The 26,770-nt window shown below is 43.0% G+C and overlaps 1 protein-coding gene across 2 annotated transcripts in view; it reads right to left on the bottom strand.

Moving 5' to 3' along the window:
- The window catches only part of LOC309415257 (ceramide transfer protein-like), a gene marked incomplete at both ends in the record, with an annotated part of 145,897 nt that overhangs the window by 12,992 nt on the left and 106,135 nt on the right, over nt 1–26,770 (bottom strand). For both annotated transcript variants that reach the window (XM_082012723.1, XM_082012724.1), the window contains one exon: nt 666–758. In XM_082012723.1, coding sequence (XP_081868849.1) covers nt 666–758 — 93 coding nt within the window. The remainder of the gene's footprint in view (nt 1–665; nt 759–26,770) is intronic.

Raw genomic sequence — 26,770 nt, 5'->3', positions numbered from 1 at the left:
TACTATTTCTCAGGCTATAATTTGTAAGTAGAAACCTGCTTGATTACCATAAATGAAAGGGTCAAGTTCTTAAAAGTTATGCAAACTGCATTATAGGTGCATTAGCTTATATTATTCTTCAGAAGGCAGTTTAAGAGCCTTAGAATTTGACTAAATAACCAAACTGAGGAGGAAGCTGCTAAAACATGCAGTTTAACAGATGAAGCAGAACCTAAAAATAACTGAATTTATCAACACATTTCAAGTGGCAGTGACAAGTTAAAAGTCCAAGTTAAACTTCAGATTCTAGGACTGCCTCTGCAGTCAGGGTTTTCATATTTACATTACATATCTATACAGCTGACTCATTAAAAAGTAAGAGTACAAAACTTGCATATGAGAAGTATCAAATGTAAAAGAAAAATAAAATAAAGTCAGCAGAAATATCCGTAAGCAAAATGCTTTAGACAAAAGCAGAATAAGGAAGCCTGGGGTGAAGACAGACTTCTACTCTCAAAAAATTAAGGATTTAGATTCTTCATTCAGTTTCCAAGGCAGTAAAAGGTAAGTGGCATAAACACACTTGCACAGCCAAAGACCTTGATTTACACAGGCAGTCCTTTGAGAAACAAACCAATCTTTAAAAGCCTTAGCATTTTTAAAAATTTCAAAAGCAGAATTTGTACCTCATAGTCTGGCCCTCCAAAATGGGACTTCTTCTTCAGTTCTGTCATGGCATTTTTGTATGCTTCTTCAATTCTTCTCCTTTTCTCTATCTCCTGTAAAATTACATGATTATTTGATGCAGCAAGAACGAACTGGCTGATAATAGTCAGCATGCCAATAAATCACAGAATCACATAGAATCATTAAGGTTGGAAAAGACCTTTAAGATCATCAAGTCCAACCATTAACCCAACACCACCATGCCCACTAAACCATGTCCCAAAGTGCCACATGCAGACGTTTTTTGAACACTTCCAGTGATGGTAACTCCACCACCTCCCTGGGCAGCCTGTTCCAATGCTTGACCACTCTCTCCGTAAAGAAATTTTTCCTAATATCTAATCTAAACCTCCCCTGGCACAACTTGAGGCCATTTCCTCTCGTCCTATTGCTAGTTACTTGGGAGAAGAGACCAACACCCACATCGCCACAACCCCCTTTCAGGTAGTTGTAGAGAGCGATAAGGTCTCCCCTCAGCCTCCTCTTCTCCAGACTAAACAACCCCAGTTCCCTCAGCCGCTCCTCATAAGACTTGTGCTCCAGACCCCTCACCAGCTTCATTGCTCTTCTCTGGACACGCTCCAGCACCTCAACATCCTTCTTGTAGTGAGGGGCCCAAAACTGAACAGAGTATTTGAGGTGTGGCCTCACCAGTGCCAAGTACAGGGGTAAAATCACTTCCCTGGAATGGAATGATCAGTATAGGGGTTTTTCCCAAGTAACAGTTGCAAAGCTGCTGATTTTCTGATTTCATTCGAATGCATGCATTATATGTGCCCATATACATGCATATATAATACAAAGCTTGGAGTGCTAGCTACCTTGAGCATACCTTCTTTAAGTCACATGGAACACACTAGATCAGCAAGCAAAATCTGGTATCTAGTTTAAGCATAGCTATTCATGGTTTGTTGAGGGTCAGACTTGGTATCTGACAGTATATAAACTCCTTGACACAGATGCTTGGGCAGTGATAACAAAGGGTGAAAAGTAAGACTGGTAGAAAGCTAACTTGTTGAATGGGGTGAGTTACTAGCGAATCACAGCATGTAAGCTTGTATCTATAATTAGCTGGCATAGGATCCACGTGAATCATTTTGTGAACTCCATGCAGAGACTAACAACTCAACATCATTCTCCCATAATAGGTGTGTGACTGTACTAGAGCCACTAATGACGTCTATGTTATTGTATATTTTGAATAAAGAAGTAGTAATGCTGGAATCAGATTAAGCCTAGTATTTCCTCTGTAAATTCTACATACTGCCAGATATTCCCAGAGAAAAAGCTATAAATGCTTCTGAAATTCTTGCAGAATTCAGCTTTGGTACATAAGATGTTTCTCTGTTCCCTTTTGGCAACTGGACACCACACACTACTTCTTGCAGATATGAGCATAATTATTCAGCAACCCAATTTGAACTTTAATGATTCAGTGGAAAACCCTTAACAACACTGGAAGGCTGAGTTTACCAACTGGGAATTTGGTGGTAACATTCATGCTGGAAGACATACTTTTCAGTTTCTAAAGAAAAGTTTGAAAAATAAAGCAATAGTTTTGATGCAAAACAAAGTAATATAATTTTCCACAGGAAAATTCTTAGGAAAAAAGCAGCACTTAAATGAAGACAGTATTGTTGAAGGTATGCAAGGAATTAAGCTGGGGGTATTGTTTAGTCTCTGTGACCAATTAACAAGGTGCAACCTTGAGGGAAGGAGCAAGATAATCACAAAAGAAACACAACTACTCAACCTTGAGTGAACTATCCTAATTCACATCTAATTAACATATATTTGGCTTAATAGAAACCTGTCCCTGGGCGGGGAAAGCCCTCTCCTCACAAAAGCCCCTTCCTCACTGAGCATGCCTACAGAAAAAAGAAGGACGCTGTGACTTTAAGTGGAGATGAGGCTGGTGAGAGCCAATGGGAACAAGGGTAACAGAGCCAACTTTTAAAAAATACTGATAACTGTTGCTCAAAGTGTATAAATATTTTCTGTGTGTTAACTGAGGCGTGCTAGCTTTGTGGACCTACCACCTAGCACCCAACTCTGCACAGATTTGGAGTAAAAGCAAATCTCTCGGCTCTGTGTGTTTTTCGGCTCTCTGCACACCGGGTGGAAGAACCTGTATTTGGGACAACAGTATTGCTTTTATCTGTGAATGTAGGCTTTTCCCTTCCTTAAACTGTCACAAACAGGCAATAACTGCTAACACTAATGTTTCACAAAATTTTGCAAGTTTACCTATTTTGAAAGTAACTGGAGAGTCCCGAAGATGCATAAAGCATGACTTGAGTGTAAGTCACTGAGAGAAAGCATAGAAGTTTTACCAGAACACTTGGAATGAAAAAAAAAACAAACCCCAAAACAATCCTCCCCCCAATCCCCACGCTTTCTGTACTTCAATCTGCAAATTAGTGATAGTTCACATGTGTCAAGACAACTCTCCAAATCTGCCAGCTTCTCTTGGCAACAGCATTAAATAAGGCAGAAATTGTGAAACTGTTTGATTGCAGAGCAGAAAAATTACCGGTGCATTAAAACTCTGTAAAATTTAATAAGACATTTAAGTTACAATTTTGAAAGGTGAACAAAATAAACTACCCAAACAGGTTAATCTTAAAGTAAAATTTAACACTCAGAAGATACATTTGCACGTTAATATCAATTATTTAGACCAAAGGAAACAAGAATAGAAAAATGTTGCTGTAGTCAAGACAGTAAGAAAAGCATCATCACAAGGATTTTGTTGCAAATAAAACAATGGACCAAATACTAGAGATTAAATCCTTTCCCTGTTTATCCATTTTCTTATAAAAAAGTCTATTTAAAAAATACATTCAAGAGGCTCATACTGAAAAAACATATTGCACTGGAAAAATAAAAAGTCAAGCTCAAGATCTTATCAGCTAAGAATAAAAGGTCAAAAGCAAAGCTGTAACTACAATTACCTTTAGATAACATTACATGCTTTTGTATTAATTTTATTCTGGCCATCTGACTGTTTTGGTAACAGAAAGAAAGCAAAATACAGAATTCTAAAATTACGATCACTAAGTGCACTATTTTAGCAGTCTCCTTCAAAATTAAAAGATGTTTTTATAATGATTTCTTGCTTTCAAAGGTTTAAAAATAAATTTTCCAATCTTCAGAATGTAACTTAAAAACCTTTCATTTATTTAAAAAATAAGGTTTCTAGAGAAAGATACTCACTTCATAACACTGTACTCAAGTCAAATTGTAGTCAGCTCTGGATTCAACAAGTTCTGATGAACTTGAGCTTTTTAATAACATTAGAAATATTTTAGGATAGCTATAATTTTGAAATATATTTGCTTCAAGTTCAGCAGACGTAAATCTCTCTTGCATCTTTAGCCTAAACTGGCCCTCTACAAGATGGAGGCTGTATAGGTTTGTGAAGTAGCAGGACTCTCACTAATCACATTTGTGTTTTGCTGTCAAGTAAAATGTGGTTCTGAAGCTAGTGGAGTGAGGAGGCTGGAGAGGGAAGGAGAACAAGCTAGATTACAACGGTACTTAGACTACTTGTAAAACACTCATTGCTTTTAGCCACTGACAGAGATCCTGTTCTTCCTGTGACAAACCTGCACAACACAGAGCCTGCAGAATGAATCTGCTGATATGCCAAGGACAAACTTCAATTCTTATAGCTGGTCTTTTACATGCACTGGACAGACTTACAAGAGCTTTAAAACCGTCCTAGCTAAAACAAACACAAATAGCTGCCCAATTTAATATAATTTTTCCCTCTAGTCTCTCAGAAAAGATATTCTGAACTTTATAATCTCCCCATATCTATACTTCCTTTTCAGAACAGCATAAGCATCCATCCAAGAAAACCAAGAGTACAGATATCAACATCATTGTCCTCCTACATCTAATTATCAGATGACAGAGCAATGTTCCCCCCCCCCCGGGCCCATAGTTATAGAAGAGACTTTTACAGAGCCATGTTTAGCCAATAAAATAACAAGGTAAAAAAACAAAACAAAAGCAGCCCTACAACTGAAGGGGAATAGTGTTAGCAAAGGTCTGAATACAGTTGACTGCTGTCTTTAAATTCTTGTGCAGGGTGTAGGTGTCAAGGTGTTGGTTGTGGGGGGCTGCAGGAGTGGCCTCTGTGGGAGGAGGCCAGGGGCTGCCCTGTGTCAGACACAGAATCACAGAATCATTAAGGTTGGAAAAGACCTTTAAAGATCATCAAGTCCATCCATCAACCCAACACCACCAAGCCCACTAAACCATATCCTGAAGTGCCACGTTGTCACCGAAATCGGGAATAAACCTCGTAACACCAATGTAGTGTTAAAAGGCAGGCATTCTTTATTCGCGGCGCCGGGAACACGGGGGATAGCTCCTCCTAAATCGTGTTCATCGATCAGTTCAAAAATCAAACATTTATAGGCAAGATTAATACATATTCATCAAGTGTCCATACAATGATTGGTTAAGTATTCCTCGCCTACCATGTAAATGACCACGCATGCTCACTATAATTTCTTGGGATTTTACTTCCTTAATCTTTTGAGTCGGAGGGTTTCTTGAGTGGGTGGTCTCTGAGTCGGTGGTCGCGATCTCCCCCTGCCGGAATTACCTTTCCCTCTAACTTCACTTAAACTTGGCAATACCAAATGGTCCTTTACGGGCCGTTGGCACAATAAGTAATTATTCATTCCAAAGTCTTTGTTTCAAGACAGAAAAATTGCCTTCGCTATGTTATACTACACCATTCAGACTAGTTACACTGTTCTCTATTTGCTATCAAAGAACGAGACATACTACTCTTAATCCTGATCTTCTACAATTACAATGTTACATACTGAGTAGATCCTTGATGTTTAAATCAAGATGGAAAGGGTTGGGTGGACTTCTGAGCAGCATTGCTGGTACATAACGTTCTTATGGTTACATCTATATAACCTTATTATGATTCCCACCACCTCGGTTACATTTCCCCCCTTTGGAAGTTTTGAAATAATCTCTTTTCAATACTTCCATTACAAATTAATTTTCTTAATAACATTCAATCACTTTATTGTATGATGGTGGGAGCATTATTAGCCAGTCCATTTAAATTTTGGTGTCCCCCTGTAGTCATTGCAAGTGTAATTTTACGGTTGATTGCCGCTCTTTTATAGAATTCCCTTTTCAAACAATGATAAATGAATAACACTCCCAAGAATCTTAGTAACAACAATAATATAGTGCTAATCAAGGACTTCACCCAAGAACTCAAGTTCCATCCCAATTCACTGAAAATTTTATCCAACCAATTTTCTTGCATGTCTTGTTGCATTTCCTGAGTGTCCTTTTCTATTTTTCTCAATAAGTCCAAATCATATTCAACATCCTGGGTAATGTTTGGGATATGTATGCAACAATGATCTATCCTATCCCTCAGGTATCCGCAAACTCCATGTTCTTTTAGTAAGAGCATATCTAGAGCCATCCTATTTTGTAGGGTCATCTTCGAAGTGGCTTGTAACTGTAAATTTAGTTGTTTAAATCCTTTCCTTGTTATATTGGCTAATCTTTCCACTTGACCTGTCAACTTATACAACCAAGCCCTATTCCTGTAAGTTGCCAAGGGAGTCAATAAGGATTCTAAGGCCCATCCAAGTTTTACTCCTGTCGAGGGTTCATTCCAATCATCATCATCAATTTGTGATCTTTTTGTCCGTATTAACTTCAAATTTTCAGAATCTCCTTTAAAAGGAGCTTTCTTCCAGATTGGACATAATGTCGGCATTCCTAAAGTGATTTGTTTTACTTTCCCATCCATTGGTAAATGGGTGGTCCAAGTTCCATTACTCATTGCCCAAACTAAATGTCCTGGGCTCTGAACTGTAGATTTTCTACAACTGAATACAGTCCCTCTTTTGATTTTATACGTACTAGTCAAATTTAAATCGTTCTTGAGTCCTCTATGCCAACACCCATATTTTAATGCAGCTGCTAAGGGAGGGACTGCTCTATCAATTGTACTGCAATTATATATCTTTTTACAATTCCACCAGGGTACTATGTCTTCCTTTTCCCTGGATGTGGTTCCCTTCTCATTGACCAATGGGAAAACTGTAAAGACTGTTCCGTCCCAGGTAAAACACCATGAAGCATTGGCCATATATTGAAATTGAGACAAAATGGTCATAGACCACACTGAATCCCAGATAACCTCTGATCCTTGGTTAGTCTGATTGGTTTTTCCACATTTCCATTCCATGATCATTTGACTAACATTCTTTTTAGTTAATTCTTTATAGTCACATGTTCCTCCCGGTGCTGGATTTTGTAATGTAGCCACCGGTGTGTATTTATTTGACTCCTTTGTTCCTAACCTATCGCAGTCCTCTTTGCTCAGAGTATATCTTCGCTTTTGTTGGAGTTTTAATTATTCCCGCCATACCTGTTTTGGAACTTGTTCACAACTCATGTTCTCATTATTAAATCCCTTGTTGCTTAAACCTTTTGTCAATATTCCCCATGGAATTGATTCACCTACTGCTCTTGGAATTGGAAGACGTGTGGTTATTTGGGTTACATTTTGTAAATTTGCAAATTCTTTTATCAATCCTATCATTAAGTTCTCCTCTGGGGTTCTTTTTGGGATGTGTATTAGTTGTCCTACTTCGTCTTCAACTTTCCCTTCCAATTGGTTTATTGTTACCCCAAACAATGCTCCCAACATCATCAGTTTCCAAATCAAAACCCCTTTTTCCATACTTTCCAATGATAATTTCTTAAACACGTTTTAAAGTCAACTTTGCAGTCTCTGAATCCCTATTAATGACCTTCCATGACGGGGCTTTCTTCACTCGGGTGTAGTGTATCCACGGTTCCACTCCTCCAACCTTGATTGCAGTATAAGTTGTTAACAGTACCTGGAATGGTCCCTTCCACTTTTCCTGCAGTGGTTCAGAGTTCCAAGTTTTTATATATACAAGATCACCTGGCTGATACTGATGTACAGGCGTATCCAAGGCAAGTGATCTAGTCAGAACAATATATCTCTGAAGTGCTCCAAGGACTTTTCCTAAAGAAATTAGATACACTTTCAAATCAGTTTCCCCAGCTACCTTCATATCCCCTGGGATTAAAGGAGTCTGGTACGGTTTGCCATACAGGACTTCATATGGACTTATACCATCTCTTGATCTTGGTTGGATGCTGATTCTCAAGAGAGCTAGTGGTAAAGCCTGTGGCCACTTCAAAGATGTTTCCTGACAAATTTTACTTATTTGTCTTTTTAATGTTTGATTCATTCTCTCAATTTTTCCACTCGATTGTGGTCTCCAGGGGATATGTAGGTCCCATTTTATGCCCAAAATTTTACTGATTTGTTGAACTACTTCTGCCACAAAATGTGGTCCTCTATCAGAGGACATTCCCATTGGCACTCCAAATCTTGGTATTATTTCCTTCAATAATATCTTAACTGCTTCCCTAGCTTTGTTGGTACGGCAAGGGAAAGCCTCTGGCCATCCAGAAAATGTATCAATTAACACTAACAAATACTTACATCCATTCTGTCTGGGTAACTCAGAGAAATCAATTTGCCAATAATCTCCAGGAGAATTTCCTTGTTTTGTCACTCCTAAAGGTGGTTTCCTTTGGTTCAAGGGATTATTTTTAAGGCAGATTGGACACTTAACTATTATTGATTTAACTATTCCTGTCATTCCTATGCACACTACAGATGTTTTTAAACTTGAAACCATAGCATCTACTCCCCAATGTGTTTGCTCATGTTTTTCCTTTGCAAGTTGTATCATAACTTGCGGGGTTACTATCACCTGTTTCTCTGGCGTTACCCACCATCCTTCTACATTTTGTGATGCTTTTAATTGTTCTGCTAACTGCTCATCCAATTTATTGTATGTTGGTTTTCAATTTGGAAATTTTATTTGTTTTACTGGTACTAGTGCAAGGATACGCCGTTCTGCGGCCTCTTTTGCAGCTTTGTCTGCCAATCGATTACCTATATTTACAGCCATCTGACCAAATTGATGAGCTTTACAATGCATTTACCGCCACCTCCTCTGGTCTCACCTCGGTTACACATTTGTGTGTCTTGGTCATATTCATTTTTCTACTTTGCTTCTACTTTTGATGCTCATCCTCTTTCTTCTCTTTCCTCCATGCTTTTTTGTCTTCTACCTCATTCTTTAAATGGGCCAGATAGAAACTGACTCTTGGCTCCTTCTTGCTTGTTTTTGCTGGGTAATCTCATTCAGTCATGTTCATTCAGGAATTATATTAACAACTTTGGAACTCACATTTTTCTTTTCAGTCTTACCTTCATTTTTCCAAAACTGTGTTTCTTTGCCACTGCTCCTTTGTAACCCAAACATACATACTTTGTCCTGCACACTTGCAGTGTTGTCCAAATTCTCCGGTTTCAACCAACTTCAGCTTTTTGTCATTTCTCCTTGCTTTTAATACTCTTTAAGTTAATTTGCGTCTTAATTTATCAGCACTTTCCTGCCTTCCCAAAGCCTCTACAACTACCTGAAAGGTGTTGGCCTCTCCTCTCAAGTAACTAGTGATAGGACAAGAGGAAATGGCCTCAAGTTGCGCCAGGGGAGGTTTAGATTGGATATTAGGAAAAATTTCTTCGCTGAGAGGGTGGTCAGGCATTGGAACAGGCTGCCCAGGGAGGTGGTGGAGTCGCCATCTCTGGAAGTGTTCAAAAACGAGTGGATGTGGCGCTTCAGGACATGGTTTAGGGAACGTGGTGGCGCTGGATTAATGGTTGGACTTGATGATCTTGAAGGTCCTTTCCAACCTTAGTGATTCTGTGATTCTGTGATTCATTTTTTCACAGAAGTACAACAGCTAGAATTTCGTTGTTGCTTCTTGCTTGTTCCATATCGTTTGTTCTGTCCCCCCTTCTCCCTGCCCCATCGGAATTTCTCTGCCACTACAGAATTTCTTATTCCTGTCAAAGATCCTTCACAATATTCTCTACTTGATCAAATTAATCTCTTAAAAGTATTTCAGATATTACTCTGAACCATCTGTTTCTTTTGTCACAAAAATTTTGCAACTGGCTCATGCCCACAGAGAAGAGAGGCTAGGATGCAAAGTATAGAATTACAAGAGCAGTTCTTTTTTTCATGCGCATGAGGTGTCTCGTTCAAATTTGGGGCACACCGAATGCTGTTTTGCACATGATTCTTAGACCTTTCAAATGTTCAGATATAACATGATTCGACCAATCACTACTTAGCACGCACATACTACTGTTTTGCAAAGCAACTATAATTCTATGGCATCATCATCTATCTGCTTTTTTTCTTGATCTAGATGTCCCCGGAGTCAGTCTTGCTACAGTTACTTGTCTGTGATGCCAGATAATGGGAGGGTTTCACAGAGGTGTTGGAGGGTCTAGGATGCTAGTTATCTTGATAGTCTGGGGATATCCTTTATTCTTCAGGGTGGGGGCTGTCTTTCTTGTAATGAGCTGGGGTCCTTTAGTCATGCTTACTTAACCATGACTATCCAGTATACAGTGTTAACTATATATCCTAAGAAAGTTCATGCAATTTCATACTATAAAGACTAATTGGTACGATAGTTAGGGAATGAGATTTTCCAACACTGTCTTATGTTCTCTTTCAGGGTTTTTCTTTGCCATGCACGGGCCATTTTACATCAACCTCTAGGGAAATATTTTTCTTCTAGTTCTTAATTATCTGCTTCCGTTTCACTTGTGAGGACATTTTTCAGACTTAATATTTTTAGATCTTTGTCACGCTATTTTAATCAAGAGATGTTTTTCATTTTTTGCATTATTTAATTAGTTACTATTATTGTCTCTCCCGCTTGCTTTCAGTATCTCACCTTGTTTTATGTAGACTTTTGTTCTTTGTCAAAAATAATTTGTCTAGTATAAAGAATATTGCTAAAGAAGTCTAGAACAAGCAAAAAAAATGATAGTAGTAATATCTGTCTTTTTTTTCTGTGATCTCTACTGATTTTGTTCTCATCATGTTCTAAATTTTGTTCTCATCATGTTCTAAATTTCCTGTTGGATCCTCTGTTGATAAGAATATTGCTGGATTAACAATCGGTGTGGTTTTCAATTCCACATCATCTTGTTCCAATAGGACAACCTGATACTTCAGCATTCTGCTGGGGAATAGCCAGTGACCCCCCTTTTGCTCTAGAACGGCTATTACCATATGTGGTGCGTACACCACCATTTTTTTTGACCCAAGGTCAATTTTCGTGCCTCTTGCATCAACAACACTGTTGCTGCCACAGCACGTAAACATCCTGGCCATCCTTTACTCATGTTGTTAAGTTGTTTAGAGAAGTACCCCACTGGTCTCTTCCAGGATCCTAGCCGTTGTGTCAGCACTCCAAGAGCCAGATGTTGCCTTTCATGTGCAAACAATTCAAAGGGTTTGGTCACATCAGGTAATCCCAGAGCAAGAGCCATCATTAATGCCTTTTTCAGTTCTTTGAATGATTTCTGACATTCAGGTGTCCAAGTCAGATACCGATCCTTAGATTCCTTTAAAGCCTCATATAGTGGTTTTACATACAGTCCATAGTTCAAAATCCAAAGTCGGCACCACCCAATCATTCCCAGAAAACCTCTCAGCTCCTTTGGGCTACTAGGTTCTGGAATTTGACAAATAGCTTCCTTTCTTTCATTTCCTAATTGTCCTTGAGATATTTCAAATCCCAAATAAATCACTGCTGCTTTTCCTAGCTGAGCTTTGTCTCTGGAGACTCTATATCCTCCTTGGCCTAAAAAATTTAGTAGACATAGTAATTTCAAAACATTTTTCTTTACTTTCTGCTGCTATCAGAATATCATCCACATACTGCAACAATATGCCTCCCCCTTGGTTCTATTTCTTCCATATCTCTTAATTCCTTTGCCAATTGGTTCCCAAATATCGTAGGGCTATTTTTGAATCTTTGTGGAAGTACAGTCCATGTTAATTGTGTCTTTCGTCCTGTGGCGGGGCTCTCCCGTTCAAAAGCAAATATGCTTTGGCTTCCTATATCCAGAGGTATGCAAAAGAAGGCATCCTTTAAATCTAGTACAGTAAACCACTTATGCTCCTCTTTTAAGGAAGTCAGTGTATGGGTTAGCCACTACTGGGTGTATGTCTTGGACTATCTGATTTATAGCCCTTCAATCCTGAACTAATCAATATTCCTTGCCTCCGGATTTCCTTACTGGCAATATGGGAGTATTATATTCCGATTCACACTCTACCAATAGTCCATATTCTAAAAACTTTGTAATCAACCCCTCTAATCCTTTTCGAGCCTCCCACTTAATAGGATATTGGTTTTGTCTTACTGGTTTGGCTCCAGGTTTTAGAATCACTTTTACCGGCTCTGCCAATTTAGATAGTCCCGGAATTCCACTTGCCCAGACCAAAGGAATAACTGCATTTTCTACTTCTTCTGGAATTTGTTCTTCCCGTAGGAATCCTGTAACATAAACACTCTTGCCCCTATGGCTTTTGATTCTGGTATTAGCAATTTAATTTCTCCATCTTTGAAAGTTATTTGTGCGTCTAATTTACTCAACAGATCTCGTCCGAACAAAGGCAGCGGACATTCAGGCATATACAGAAACTGGTGAGTTACCCATTGTTTTCCCAATTTAAACTTTAACAGTTCTAAAAATGGCCAATTTTCCTTCTGCCCTGTCGCACCAACAACATCTACTGATTTGTGACTAAATTTCCCTTTACATGTTGTCCTGGTTTCAGCCAGGATAGAGCTGGTTTTCTTCACAGAAGCTAGTGTGAGACTGTGTTTTGGATTTGGGATGAGAAACTGTTGATAATGTGCTGATGTTTTGGGTTGTTGCTGAGCAGTCAAGGACAGTCCAGCTTCTCGTGCTGGCCTGCCAGCAAGGAGGCTGGGGGTGCACGGGGAGCTGGGAGGGGACACAGCCGGGACAGCTGACCCAGACTGGCCAAAGAGATATTCCCTACCATCCGACGTCATGCCCAGTACATAAACTGGAGTTGGCCGGGGGGCAGAAATCGCTGCTCGGGGACGGGCTGTCGATCGCCGGGTGGTGAGCAATTGCTGTATTGGGCATCACTTGTTCTTGTACATTCCTTTGTTGGTATTATCATTGTTATTTCCTTCTTTCTTTCTGTCCTATTAAACTGTGTTTATCTCAACCCACGAGGTTTTTTTCCTAATTCTCTCCCCCGTCCCACTGTGGGAGGGGGAGTGAGTGAGCGGCTGCGTGGTGCTTAGTTGCCGGCTGGGGCTAAACCACGACAGTCCTTTTTGGCACCCAACGTGGGGCTTGAGGCTTGAGATAATAACGGTTGCAGATCACAATATCAGTTTATTTGATTTGCATGATGCTCTCGTCTTTGTTGTACATGTTAAGGATCGGTGTTGGTCTCTGCGGGCTGCTGTACTCGCCTGCGAGTTTTGTTTTTAGAGCACTGACCTTGAACTTAATGTGGTATCATCTGAGCTCTGTACTAAAGCCGTTACTGTATTTTGGCTACAGTCTTGTGGAGACGATTAGCAATTATACTTCTGCCTCTGAAAGGCTTTCTATGGAGGAAATGCGGAATGGTACCTTTGCTACCCTCTATCATAACATTTCCTCCTTCATCACAATAATTTTTCCGTATTTTGAACATCCTTGGGTAGTTATAATACCTCTATTGCTACTTCTGGGGAACATTGTTTCAGTTTTGTCTAAGGTTGGCAAGCAATTTAAGAATATCACCCGGAGATCTGCCCCAAGGCTGGATAGTTATGAATGGCAGGGCGTGTGGAACAGCATGGGCAAATGCCTGGGGTGGTGGGCACCTCCGGTGTTTTGGAACTTCACTCCCGAACAAGTGCAGAATCCTGATAAACTAGCAGAATATCTGGAAGAAGTATGCTGTCAGCCTGGCAGTTCCAAGGAGACACAAATCATTGCAATGTGCTGGGGCCTGGCCCATGCCTACCGAGCTCTATTTAACACTATGCAAAGGGGAGAGAGGCTCTCTGGGTCTGATGGCAATGTGGCAGGCACTGTGACTACTCCAACCCCTGCAACAGGCACTGTAGCTACTCAGACTGTTGCAGCTGAACCAGAGAACCAGCCCATCCCAGTATCAGTTGCCCCTGTACAAAAGAAGAAATCTTGGAAGCGGAAGTCAGCTCGTTTAGTAAGGGATGAGGAAGATTCTGCTAAGAAGGAGGCAGAGGAAGAGAGTGAGGAGGCAGAGTGCTCTGAAGCAGGGCCATCACAAGGACGGAAGAGGGAAGAGAGCGGGTCATCGCTTGAAGAGGAGGAAGAGGAAGAACTCATAAAAGAGACGGTAACTACCCGATCTCTATCCCTGAGTGAATTGCGAGATATGCGAAAGGATTTCAGCCGTCGTCCAGGTGAGCACATTGTCACCTGGCTGCTCCGATGCTGGGATAATGGGGCCAGTAGCCTGGAATTAGAGGGTAGGGAAGCCAAGCAGCTGGGATCCCTTTCTAGGGAAGGGGGCATTGACAAAGCTATTGGAAAAGGTGCACGAGTCCTCAGCCTCTGGAGACGACTCCTGTCAGGTGTGAAGGAAAGGTATCCCTTCAAGGAAGATGTTCTATGTCACCCAGGCAAGTGGACCACCATGGAGAAAGGTATCGAGTACCTGAGGGAGCTAGCTGTGCTGGAAGTGATTTATGGTGACTTGGACAATGGACAATCATCCAAAAATCCAGATGAAGTCAAATGCACGCGACCTATGTGGCGGAAGTTTGTACGGAGTGCACCATCATCATATGCCACCTCATTAGCAGTAATGGCCTGGAAGGACGGAGAGAGACCAACGGTGGATGAATTGGCTGGCCAACTCCGGCAATACGAAGAAAGTCTCTCTTCCTCCCTACGGGCCTGCGTCTCTGCTGTAGAGAAACTGTCCCGGGAGTTCCGGCAATTCAAAGAGGATATGCCCTATCCTCCACCCGTACGGACCAGTGTCTCAGCCATTAGGAGTAAGCGCTCTTCTGTTCAAGAGAGAGGATATAGAGGATACACACCACGAGCCACCCTGTCGTTTCAATTGCGTGACTACGGAGAGGACATGAGGAGGTGGGATGGAAAACCTACCTCGACCCTAGAGGCACGAGTACACGAGCTGCAAGGAAAAACAATTAGAAAAGGGGATTCAGGTTCCTCCAGAAAAATTGTCGCTCCACTTTCCAGTGGGCAGTTCCCCAGAAAGAATAGAAGGGCTGATCTCACCTCTGATCCTCTAGAAGGGACTTCTGATTCATAATTACAAGAAGTGGGTAACGAGTACTATGAGCAGGACTAGAGGGGCCCTGCCTCCAGCCAGGCAGAGGAGAGGGACAACTGAGTTTATTGGACTGTGTGGATTAGATGGCCATCAGACCCACAGGAATATAAGGCTTTAGTGGATACCGGTGCACAATGTACCCTGATGCCATCAAGCCATAATAGGAGCAGAACCCATCTGTATTTCTGGAGTGTCAGGGAGATGCCAACAGCTGACTGTACTGGAGGCTGAAGTGAGCCTAACTGGGAAAGAGTGGCAGAAGCACCCCATTGTGACTGGCCCAGAGGCTCCGTGCATCCTGGGCATAGACTACCTCAGGAGAGGGTATTTCAAGGACCCAAAAGGGCACCGGTGGGCTTTTGGTATAGCTGCCTTGGAGACGGAAGAAATTAAACAGCTGTCCACCTTGCCTGGTCTCTCAGAGGACTCTTCTGTGGTAGGGTTGCTCAGGGTCAAAGAACAACAGGTGCCGATCGCTACCACAACAGTGCACCGGCGGCAATATCGCACCAACAGAGACTCCCTGATCCCCATCCGTGAGCTGATTCGTCGGCTGGAGAGCCAAGGAGTGATCAGCAAGACTCGCTCACCCTTTAACAGCCCCATATGGCCAGTGCGAAAGTCTAATGGAGAGTGGAGACTGACAGTAGACTATCGTGGCCTGAATGAAGTCACGCCGCCACTGAGTGCCGCCGTGCCGGACATGCTAGAACTTCAATATGAACTGGAGTCAAAGGCAGCCAAGTGGTACGCCACCACTGATATTGCTAACGCGTTTTTCTCAATCCTTTTGGCGGCAGAGTGCAGGCCACAGTTTGCTTTCACTTGGAGGGGTGTCCAATACACCTGGAATCGACTTCCCCAGGGGTGGAAACACAGCCCTACCATTTGCCATGGGCTGATACAAACTGCACTGGAACAGGGTGAAGCTCCAGAGCATCTGCAATACATTGATGACATCATCGTATGGGGCAACACAGCAGAAGAAGTTTTCGAGAAAGGGAAGAAAATAATTCAAATCCTTCTGAAAGCTGGTTTTGCTATAAAACAAAGTAAGGTCAAAGGACCTGCACAAGAGATCCAGTTTTTAGGAATAAAATGGCAAGATGGACGTCGACAGATCCCAACGGATGTGATCAACAAAATAACAGCTATGTCTCCACCAACTAGCAAAAAAGAAACACAAGCATTTCTGGGCGTTGTGGGTTTCTGGAGAATGCATATTCCAAATTACAGTTTGATTGTAAGCCCTCTTTATCAAGTGACCCGGAAGAAGAACAATTTTAAATGGGGCCCTGAGCAACGACAAGCCTTCGAACAAATCAAACAGGAGATAGTTCATGCCGTAGCCCTCGGGCCAGTCCGGGCAGGACAAGATGTTAAAAATGTGCTCTACACGGCAGCCGGGGAGAATGGCCCTACCTGGAGTCTCTGGCAGAAGGCACCAGGAGAGACTCGAGGTCGACCTCTAGGGTTTTGGAGTCGAGGATATAGGGGATCTGAGTCCCGCTATACTCCAACTGAAAAGGAGATATTGGCGGCATATGAAGGAGTTCGAGCTGCCTCAGAAGTGGTTGGTACTGAAGCACAGCTCCTCCTGGCACCCCGACTGCCAGTGCTGGGCTGGATGTTCAAAGGGAGGGTCCCCTCTACACATCATGCGACTGATGCTACGTGGAGTAAGTGGGTCGCGCTTATTACACAGCGGGCTCGAATAGGAAACCTTAATCGCCCGGGAATCTTGGAAGTGATCATGGACTGGCCAGAAGGCAAAGATTTTGGAATATCACCAGAAGAGGAGGTGGCGTGTGCTGAAGAGGCTCCACCATATAATGAACTGCCAGAGAATGAAAGGCAATATGCCCTGTTCACTGATGGGTCCTGTCGTATTGTAGGCAAACATCGAAGGTGGAAAGCTGCTGTATGGAGCCCTATACGACGAGTCGCAGAAGCTGCTGACGGACAAGGTGAATCAAGTCAGTTTGCAGAGGTGAAAGCCATCCCGCTGGCTTTAGATATAGCTGAATGAGAAAAATGGCCAATACTCTATCTTTATACTGACTCATGGATGGTGGCAAATGCTCTATGGGGGTGGCTACAGCAATGGAAGCAGAGCAACTGGCAACGCAGAGGCAAGCCCATCTGGGCTGCTGACTTGTGGCAGGATATTGCTGCCCGACTAGAGAATCTAGTCATAAAAGTACGCCATGTAGATGCTCACGTACCCAAGAGTAGGGCCACCGAAGAACATCAAAACAACCATCAGGTGGATGAGGCTGCTAAGATTGAAGTGGCTCAGGTGGATCTGGACTGGCAACATAAGGGTGAATTATTTATAGCTCGGTGGGCCCATGACACCTCAGGCCATCAGGGAAGAGATGCAACATATAGATGGGCTCGGGATCGAGGGGTGGACCTGACCATGGATGCTATTGCACAGGTTATCCATGAATGTGAGACGTGTGCTGCGATCAAACAAGCCAAGCGGTTAAAGCCCATCTGGTATGAAGGACGATGGCTGAAATATAAATATGGGGAGGCCTGGCAGATTGACTATATCACACTTCCACAAACTCGCCAAGGCAAGCGCTATGTGCTTACCATGGTGGAAGCAACCACCGGATGGCTGGAAACATACCCTGTGCCCCATGCCACCGCCCGGAACACTCTCCTGGGCCTTGAAAAGCAAGTCTTATGGCGACATGGCACCCCCGAAAGAATTGAGTCAGACAATGGGACTCATTTCCGAAACAACCTCATAGACACCTGGGCCAAAGAGCACGGCATTGAGTAGGTGTATCACATCCCCTATCATGCACCAGCTTCCGGAAAAATTGAACGATACAACGGACTGTTAAAGACTACCCTGAGAGCAATGGGTGACGGGACGTTCAAACATTGGGATAAACATTTAGCAAAAGCCACCTGGTTAGTCAACACTAGGGGATCTACTAATAGAGCCGGCCCTGCCCAATCAAAACTTTTACGTACCGTAGAAGGGGATAAAGTCCCTGTGGTGCATGTGAGAAATATGCTGGGGAAGACAGTCTGGGTCACTCCTGCCTCAGGCAAAGGCAAACCCGTTCGTGGGATTGCCTTTGCCCAGGGACCTGGGTGCACTTGGTGGGTAATGCGGAAAGATGGGGAAGTCCGATGTGTACCTCAAGGAGACTTGATTTTGGGTGAAAACAGTCAATGATTTGAATTGTATTATGTTAATTGTTACACAATACAGTATGACATTACTACTATGGTTGCTATCTACCATATCAATGGTATTACAGTAAGAATCACCCAGACTGAAGAATGAGCTTCACTGAAACCAAGCAACGTGCAGCAGTGATGGAACCAGAACTGGCTTCAGCAGCTTGTGCCCAACAATTCCCTCGAGACTGACATCTTCGACCTGCAGATCATGGACATGGACCGTGCCAGATAACAATCCAACACCACATACCATCTCCCCTGCCCTGAGAGATTGCTATGATGGATGAAGCCCGGAGTCATGTACTGAATGAACTCCACAGACATTTTAAAGTGATGGCCCATGGACTAAGAAAGTGATATCTGTGTGTATATATTAAAAGACAGGAAGAGTAATAATGAATAATTGGAATGTATTGAAAAGTATAGGACCCGGGCATGACGTAAATGGTATGGAATAAGGGGTGGATACTGTCCTGGTTTCAGCCAGGATAGAGCTGGTTTTCTTCACAGAAGCTAGTGTGAGACTGTGTTTTGGATTTGGGATGAGAAACTGTTGATAATGTGCTGATGTTTTGGGTTGTTGCTGAGCAGTCAAGGACAGTCCAGCTTCTCGTGCTGGCCTGCCAGCAAGGAGGCTGGGGGTGCACGGGGAGCTGGGAGGGGACACAGCCGGGACAGCTGACCCAGACTGGCCAAAGAGATATTCCCTGCCATCCGATGTCATGCCCAGTACATAAACTGGAGTTGGCCGGGGGGCAGAAATCGCTGCTCGGGGACGGGCTGTCGATCGCCGGGTGGTGAGCAATTGCTGTATTGGGCATCACTTGTTCTTGTACATTCCTTTGTTGGTATTATCATTGTTATTTCCTTCTTTCTTTCTGTCCTATTAAACTGTGTTTATCTCAACCCACGAGGTTTTTTTCCTAATTCTCTCCCCCGTCCCACTGTGGGAGGGGGAGTGAGTGAGCGGCTGCGTGGTGCTTAGTTGCCGGCTGGGGCTAAACCACGACACATGTATTCAATACTGAATAAGTAGCTCCTGTACCTACCAGAAATTCTATTTCTTCATTCCCTAGCTTCAATGTAACCAGAGGTTCAGCTAGGGTTTATTCCCCCAGTCCCCTTCAGAGTTCTTCATCCAGAGTCATTAATTTAATTGCCCGGAGAGCTGGATCTAATCCTCCTGCCTTAGGACATTCTCTTTTCCAGTACCCACACTCCTTGAAAGTAGCACATTGACCTTCTGCTAATCGTGCTTCACTTTCCTCCTTTCTCCAATATTTATTCCCCGTCCTCTTCCTCTACCTCTTCTATGATTTTCTGTTAAAATCGCTAATAATTTTCCATCCCTTTGGGCTTGCCTCACCTCTTTTTCTTTTTCTCTAGTATTATATACAGCCCAGGGAATTTCAAGCATTTTACCCTAGCCACCCTTTTGGGATCCTCCCGATAGGTACCTGCAGTCTCTTTCCATGATCTTAAATCAGTAATAGAAAAAGGAACTTTCACCACCACTGGACCATCATTCCCCACTGCTTCTCGGAGAGGGGCTTAGAGGAAAGTTAGTCCTACTTCCCTCCTCCTTCCCCGTGTTCTTCCTGAAATTGGGCTAAATTCTCCTCCTTCTCTCTCCTTGGGAGAAGCAGGGGAATTATCATTTGCATCCTCCAGATCTTGGATCCCTCTTTCTCTCTCCCTCCTTCGGTGAGGGGCAATCATCAATTCAATATCTTCCTCCTCACCTCCCTTCCTCCAACCATTCTTTTTGGTCTTACAAGAGCAGCAACGTTTCCCCGAGTTCCCATCACGTTTTTCTTTTTGCACAACCATTACCATGGGATCATATGGATGTATTCCACACTGTCTCTGCCATTCTGGATGATTTTGTAGTGTAAAGAACAAATCAACATATGCCATTTCTTCCCATTTACCTTCCTTTTTACAAAAGAACATTCATTGCAAGATGGTGTTATATTGCAATGTCCCATTTTCTGGCCATTTCTCTTCCCTCTCCAACCTATACATTGGCCACCAGTGATTGCAATATTCAATTAATTGTTTCCGAGTCAGAGGATCACCTCCCAGATCTTTCCAGTGTCTTAAAATACATCCCAAAGGTGTTTTCTGTGGGATGGGTTTCTTCCTCGGAAGTATACTCATCTTCCCAAGACTAGTGGTTGTGATTGTGCACTATCACAGGCACTAGTCAGAGGGACCCCAACCCCTGTTGAAGCTCCCTCTAGGATTCCGGCCCCCTGCCAGGAATCCAAACCTCCTTACCTGGGCCCCTAGCCCAACCTTGCGAGGCTTTCACCACGACTTATAGGCAGGCGTTACTCGTGAGGGTCTTGTACCCTCACCCTTTCCAGAGGTACCTTTCAGCCCAACTCTGCGTAGCTTTCGCCGCGCCTTACGAGCAGGCTAGTGGGACTCGAACCCACGTTACTTCAATCCCTTAAAGAATGCCTTATTACCTTTCCAGGGGACTTGCTCAGAATTCTTCGGTCCGAGGATCAGAGGTTCTCCCCGAGAATCCCTCGGTGCCAGCTGGAGGGCCCGTGATCCTGCGGATCCGTCGAAATTCACAAGCAGTGTCCCATCTGGGTCGCCAAAACTGTCACCGAAATCGGGAATAAACCTCGTAACACCAATGTAGTGTTAAAAGGCAGGCATTCTTTATTCACGGCGCTGGGAACATGGGGAATAGTTTTCCCAAATCGTGTTCATTCAATCAGTCTGAGAAATATTCTTTTATAGATACACAAATACATATTCATCATCCTCTATACAATGATTGGTTGAAAATTCTTCACCTAACATGTAAAGGACTACGCATGCTCACTATAACTTTCTAAGAATTTACTTCCTTGATCTTTTGAGTCGGAGGGTTTCTTGAGTGGGTGGTCTCTGAGTCGGTGGTCGCGATCTCCCCCTGCCGGAATTACCTTTCCCTCTAACTTCACTTAAACTTGGCAATACCAAATGGTCCTTTACGGGCCGTTGGCACAATAAGTAATTATTCATTCCAAAGTCTTTGTTTCAAGACAGAAAAATTGCCTTCGCTATGTTATACTACACCATTCAGACTAGTTACACTGTTCTCTATTTGCTATCAAAGAACGAGACATACTACTCTTAATTCTGATCTTCTACAATTACAATGTTACATACTGAGTAGATCCTTGATGTTTAAATCAAGATGGAAAGGGTTGGGTGGACTTCTGAGCAGCATTGCTGGTGCATAACGTTCTTATGGTTACATCTATATAACCTTTTATTAATTATTAATATTTTATTAATTATTACTATATTTTAATATATTATTAATATTTCTTAATGATAAATAATTCCCACCACCTCAGTTACAATGTCTACACTTTTTTTGAACAGTTCCAGTGATGGTGACTCTACCACCTCCCTGGGCAGCCTGTTCCAATGCTTGACCACACAGCTGGTTCCAGCCAGCTCCAAAACAGACCCACCACAGGACACAGCTGAGCCCATCTGCCAATGTATGGCACCTCTGTGAAAAAGTATTTAAGAGTAAAAAACACCCCAGGGAGAGAGGAGGGGGAACAAAAAGTGAGAAACAGAGGGAATGCCAAGGCTAGAAGAGGATCTCCAGGGCAGAGAACATATCCACACTGCAGCCCATGGAGCACCCTCACTGGAGTATATTTTTGCCAGAGGACTGAAGCCCTGGAAAGGACCCATGCTGGAGCAGAGGAAAAGTGTGAGGGGGGAGGAGTAGCAGAGGCTGTGTTTTTGACTGACCTCCAACCCCCCATTCCCCACCCACTCCACTCTGCACTGCTTGGGGCTAGCAAGCAGGGAGGGGCCTGCAGTGAAAGAGTGAAGTTGAGACTGGGAGATGGGGGAAGAAAGATGTTTTAGTGTTTGTCTTTTTGTTTCCCACTAACTGCACCCATTTTAATCAGCAACAAATTGATTTTCCCCAAGTTGAGACTCTTCTGCCATGACAAGAACTGGTAAGCGATCTCTTTCTCTTGACCCATGAGCTTTCTCATCCTATCCCCCCCCCTTCTGCTGGATGGGGTGATAAGTGAGCAGCTGGGTGGACATTTGGCTTTTAGCCAAGGTTAACCCACCACAATTCTATATTATTTAATTCAATCAAAATCTCATCTTCTAAAAGGCTAGCAATTAGAGGAATCCAAATAAAAAAGGTTATTTTATATTAGAATTACAGTACTTTACCATGAGTGTGCTGTAAACCCCAGAATATTTCACTGGCAAGCGTGACAAAGTTGCAGGTCTACCAAAGCAGAGAAACTTAAAATCTCCAAGTTTTTAGAAGCTTTTGTTATTTTAATTTCTGGGAAACCAAGTCCAAATAAGCTTGTGACCCCCTTTAAAATGTATTTACTCATGCTGTATGAGGTATCAGTCACATGAGACTCAAAGTGAAATTTAGATTTGAATTTGTTAACCACTTGCAGCTAAAAACACATGCTTTAAAGTTAGTCCACAGAAGAAAAACGTGACAAATAACTAATCTAAACCAATTCAAATTCTATATTAACATATTATTCTGTAGTAACATATACTAATGAGAGAAGGGGTTAAGGGAATCTTAGCAGTTAATTAGTAGATAAGGTTTGAAATCTTGTTAGCTATTGCGTGAAGTAACTAAAGCAGGAGATATGTAGTTCCTCACAAGGACAGTTCCTGATAAACTGACAGGAGTGAGAAGACTTGTGGCTCCTCACAAGGACGGTCCCTGATAAGAACCAGGAGAGTGCCTCAAGAACCGGCTGAAACTGACCTTGTGGTTTGGACGAAAACCAAAGAGCAACTGAGTCTGCGTAAGAACAAGGGGTTACTACTGGTGACGAAGAGGAGCCACCGGCCTTCATCCTCACGACCCTCAGCGACCACCACCAGAAGGCACTGCGCAAGCGCAGATGGGAGGAGTTCATGGAAATAACGTCTTGGAACTCATTTCAATACGAAGCGGGGACAGGTCATGCATATGTATAGGCATATTGCGAAAATTTATGTATATGCAACACTTTGCTGTATATATTTGAAGTAAGTGCCGTGTTGGGGTGCGCACGGGTTTTGGTGGGACTACCCCCCCATGCTGCCCAGCGCTGAATAAACATACCTACTTTACAATCTTACAGATTGTGGAGTCTGTTTTCCGCACGTCAGTTTTGGCGAGCCAGCCAGGAGGCTCTCTGCTTAACCGCGGGATCGGCTGTGGAGCGGATGCCCCTGGGCGCGCCTCAAGCACTTTCCTCGGAGGGGACTCCGCTGCCAGCCGCTCACCGCGGGAGCAGAGAACAACCTCCTGAAGCCGCGGAAGAAAACGGTATGTTTTATGAGGGGAGCCTGTAAGTCGTACGCGTGGCCGGGGCAGCTGGTAAATTGCGCGGAGACGTCTGGCGTACAGCAGAGTCCCCGTATGGGAGGAGGGTACCCCGTAGGAGGAGGGTACCCTGTATGGGAATAAGGGGATTTGCTGACCGAGGGGGCAGCCGCTAGCGATCTTGAGGGTAGATCAAGCAAATCCAAGGTCACCGCTGCATCCCAGTGTCGGGAGCCAGGATGGACCTGCTAATGACTGGTATATAAGAAGCAGGAGAAGGGTAAGCAGACCTCCTCGCAATTGCGGTAGGGTTATTATTTTGTATATTTGCAGCTGCTGGATGGGTGTTACCTGGAGTGATGAATGTATAAATTAAGTACCCGGGAATTTTATGTTAAAAGTCTTTGTCTTTATGTGTGTAATATATAGAAAGATTGTGAATACCTTTATATGTTAATGAAGAAGCGGGGCAAAGGGAATTACTCCTTCGGTGGTTTGGGCTCGAACCTTGGGGATATTTAAACGAAGGAGCACATTGGATAAAAAGGAGACATAAACAATTTTATCTAGGAGGAGCGTATGTGACTCCTGCAGGGCGGAAAGTGACCTTAGATTGGGAACAACCTTCAGACGTTTTTTTATAAACCCCAGTGTTGGTAGACAAGTAGGAGTAATTCCCTGTTTTGTGTGTGTAAAGGAAAATCTAATCCCAGAAACTTGGGAAGTGTGGGAAAAGAACTGGGAAGAAACCATAAAGAAGTGTAAGAAACTGCTTGTGTGGAAACTTATTGAAAAGTATATCAGAAACTAAAGTAATAGGAGAGGTTTGCAAAATGGGTAACACTCAAAAGGGAGTTTTGAAGAAAAGCCCCCTGGGCTGTGTGCTTCCTCATTGGAAAGACATTGTTGGAACTGGAGGGACAGAAAATGAAAAGACCCTTATTAAGTATTGTAACCAATGGTGGCCGTTGGATAAATTGGAGAGTGAAGCTAAGTGGCCACTTAATGGATCTATAGATTATAACACTCTTTTACAATTGATGTCGTTTTTAAGGAGAGAAGGGAAGTGAGATGAAGTTTCATATGCAGATATGTTTTTTACCCTCCGAAACCATCCGGAGTGGCAAAGGGACTGTGGAATGATACCACCGCAGGACCCTATGGTTCTCGCACTTGAGCGAGAAAATAATAAGGAATTCAAAAGTAAGCTGAAGCGGTGTTGTTCAGCATGTAGTATTGGACAAAGGTGTACTAAAGTAGACAAAATTCGCCAGGCACCAGAACAAGATCTAACTGATTTGTTTAAGCCTCCCCCTCGACCACAGGAACAGGATGCGGACTTGGACGAAAACTCCACTCCCCTGGACGGTCCCATACCTTCCCACACAAGGAAGAAAACTGCCTCTAGGACTGTCCCTACAGCTTTACAAGCCCCTCTCCGAGAGTCAGTGGGACCTGATGGAAGAACAATGATGATTAAGGTGCCCTTTCCCACCACTGATGTAGGAGAATGGAGAAAAGTTGCAAGGGACTATAGAAGCGACCTGGTGAGTGTTACTAAACATTTTCAGTTCATAGTAAAACAACATAATCCAGACTGGAAAGATATACAGACAGAAAGATATATGACAGAAACAGAAAAGCAATTAATTTTGAAAACGGCAGGGAATTTAGCTGAAGACCATTACAAGATCACGGGGGGGGGGGGATGTCAAAGAATATTTCCCCTCCAAGACCCAAAATGAGATGCTAATAAATCTGCCCATATGGAGAGGTTACAGGATTATCAAAAATGGATTTCGAAGGAAATGGAAAGGGCTATTCCCAAAACCATAAATTGGTCAGCTCTATATGCAGTTAAACAAGGTCCTTCCGAGCCCCCATCCGAGTTCCTGAATCGATCGAGGGATGTAATGCGTCATAGCACACCGCTGGATCCTGGGTCAGAGGTAGGAATCCAACAAATAGTCTCCCTGTTCTTGGGTCAGTCCATGGGGAACATTAGGCGCAAACTCCAGAAGCTGTGCCCTACAGAAGGTAGAAATCTGGAAGTGTTGCTGGATGAAGCGTGGAGAGTATTTAGTAATAGAGAGGAAGAATATAGACAAGGGCAAAGAAGAATGATAGCAGTTGTCAGGGAAGAGGAGGGAAGGAGGCCTAGACGAGAACCGTCTCGATTAGGTAAGGATCAATGTGCGTTGTGTAAGAAATTTAGTCATTGGAAAGGAGAATGTCCAAGAAACAAGGAAAAGAGGCAAAGCCACCAGACAGGAAGAATAGTAGCCCATGTGAAAAAGGATTGACAGGGACCTGGGGAATCTACCCTAGCAGATCCACTGGTTATAATGAGGCTAGGGAAGGAACAACAAGAAGTAGAATTTTTGGTTGACACAGGACAACATACTCAGTTTTAAATCAAGCCTTGATGCCCCTGGGAAACGACTATATCATGGTAAAAGGGACAACCGGCCGAAGTAAAAAGGCATATTTTTGTAAGCCTTTGAAGTATAAATTGGGAAAACAATGGAGTATTCACAAATTCCTGTATATGCCCAACTCCCCAAAGCCACTTTTGGGAAGAGATTTGTTGGAACAATTGGGTGCAAAAATTACATTTGAAAAAAGGAGAAATTACTCTGGAAGTAAAAGATCAGCAATATATCCAAATATTGAGTCTATTCTTAACCAGTCTCCCCGCAGAAGGAAAGATAAGGAAGGAATTCGGCCAGTGATTGAAAAATTTTTATAAATAGGATTACTGAAAAAGTGTGAGTCTGATTTCAACACCCCTACATTACCTGCTCGTAAGCCTGACGGGTCGTATAGTGTGGTCCAGGACCTACGAGCTGTAAATAAGATAACTGAGGACCTTTATGCCGTAGTAGCGAATCCATATACCCTGTTGACTGTATTGACACCTAAACTAACTTGGTTTACTGTCTTAGATCTGAAGGATGCCTTCTTTTGCCTCCCTCTCCATGAAGCCAGCCAAAAATTATTTGCATTCGAATGGGAAAACCCCAAAACTGGTCGCAAAACTCAGCTCACTTGGACGGTGTTGCCACAAGGATTCAAGAATAGCCCTACCATCTTTGGTAATCAGCTCGCAAAAGATTTAGAATCTTGGGAAGCCCCGTCTGAAAAAGGGAAACTGTTACAATATGTGGATGATATCCTGATAGCCACCGAAACAGAGGATGATTGTATGACCGGGACG

This window comes from Phaethon aethereus (assembly GCF_964289735.1).
Source record: "Phaethon aethereus genome assembly, chromosome: W".
Classification (NCBI taxonomy): Eukaryota; Metazoa; Chordata; class Aves; order Phaethontiformes; family Phaethontidae; genus Phaethon; species Phaethon aethereus.
This window is presented reverse-complemented; position numbering and strand designations above follow the sequence as displayed.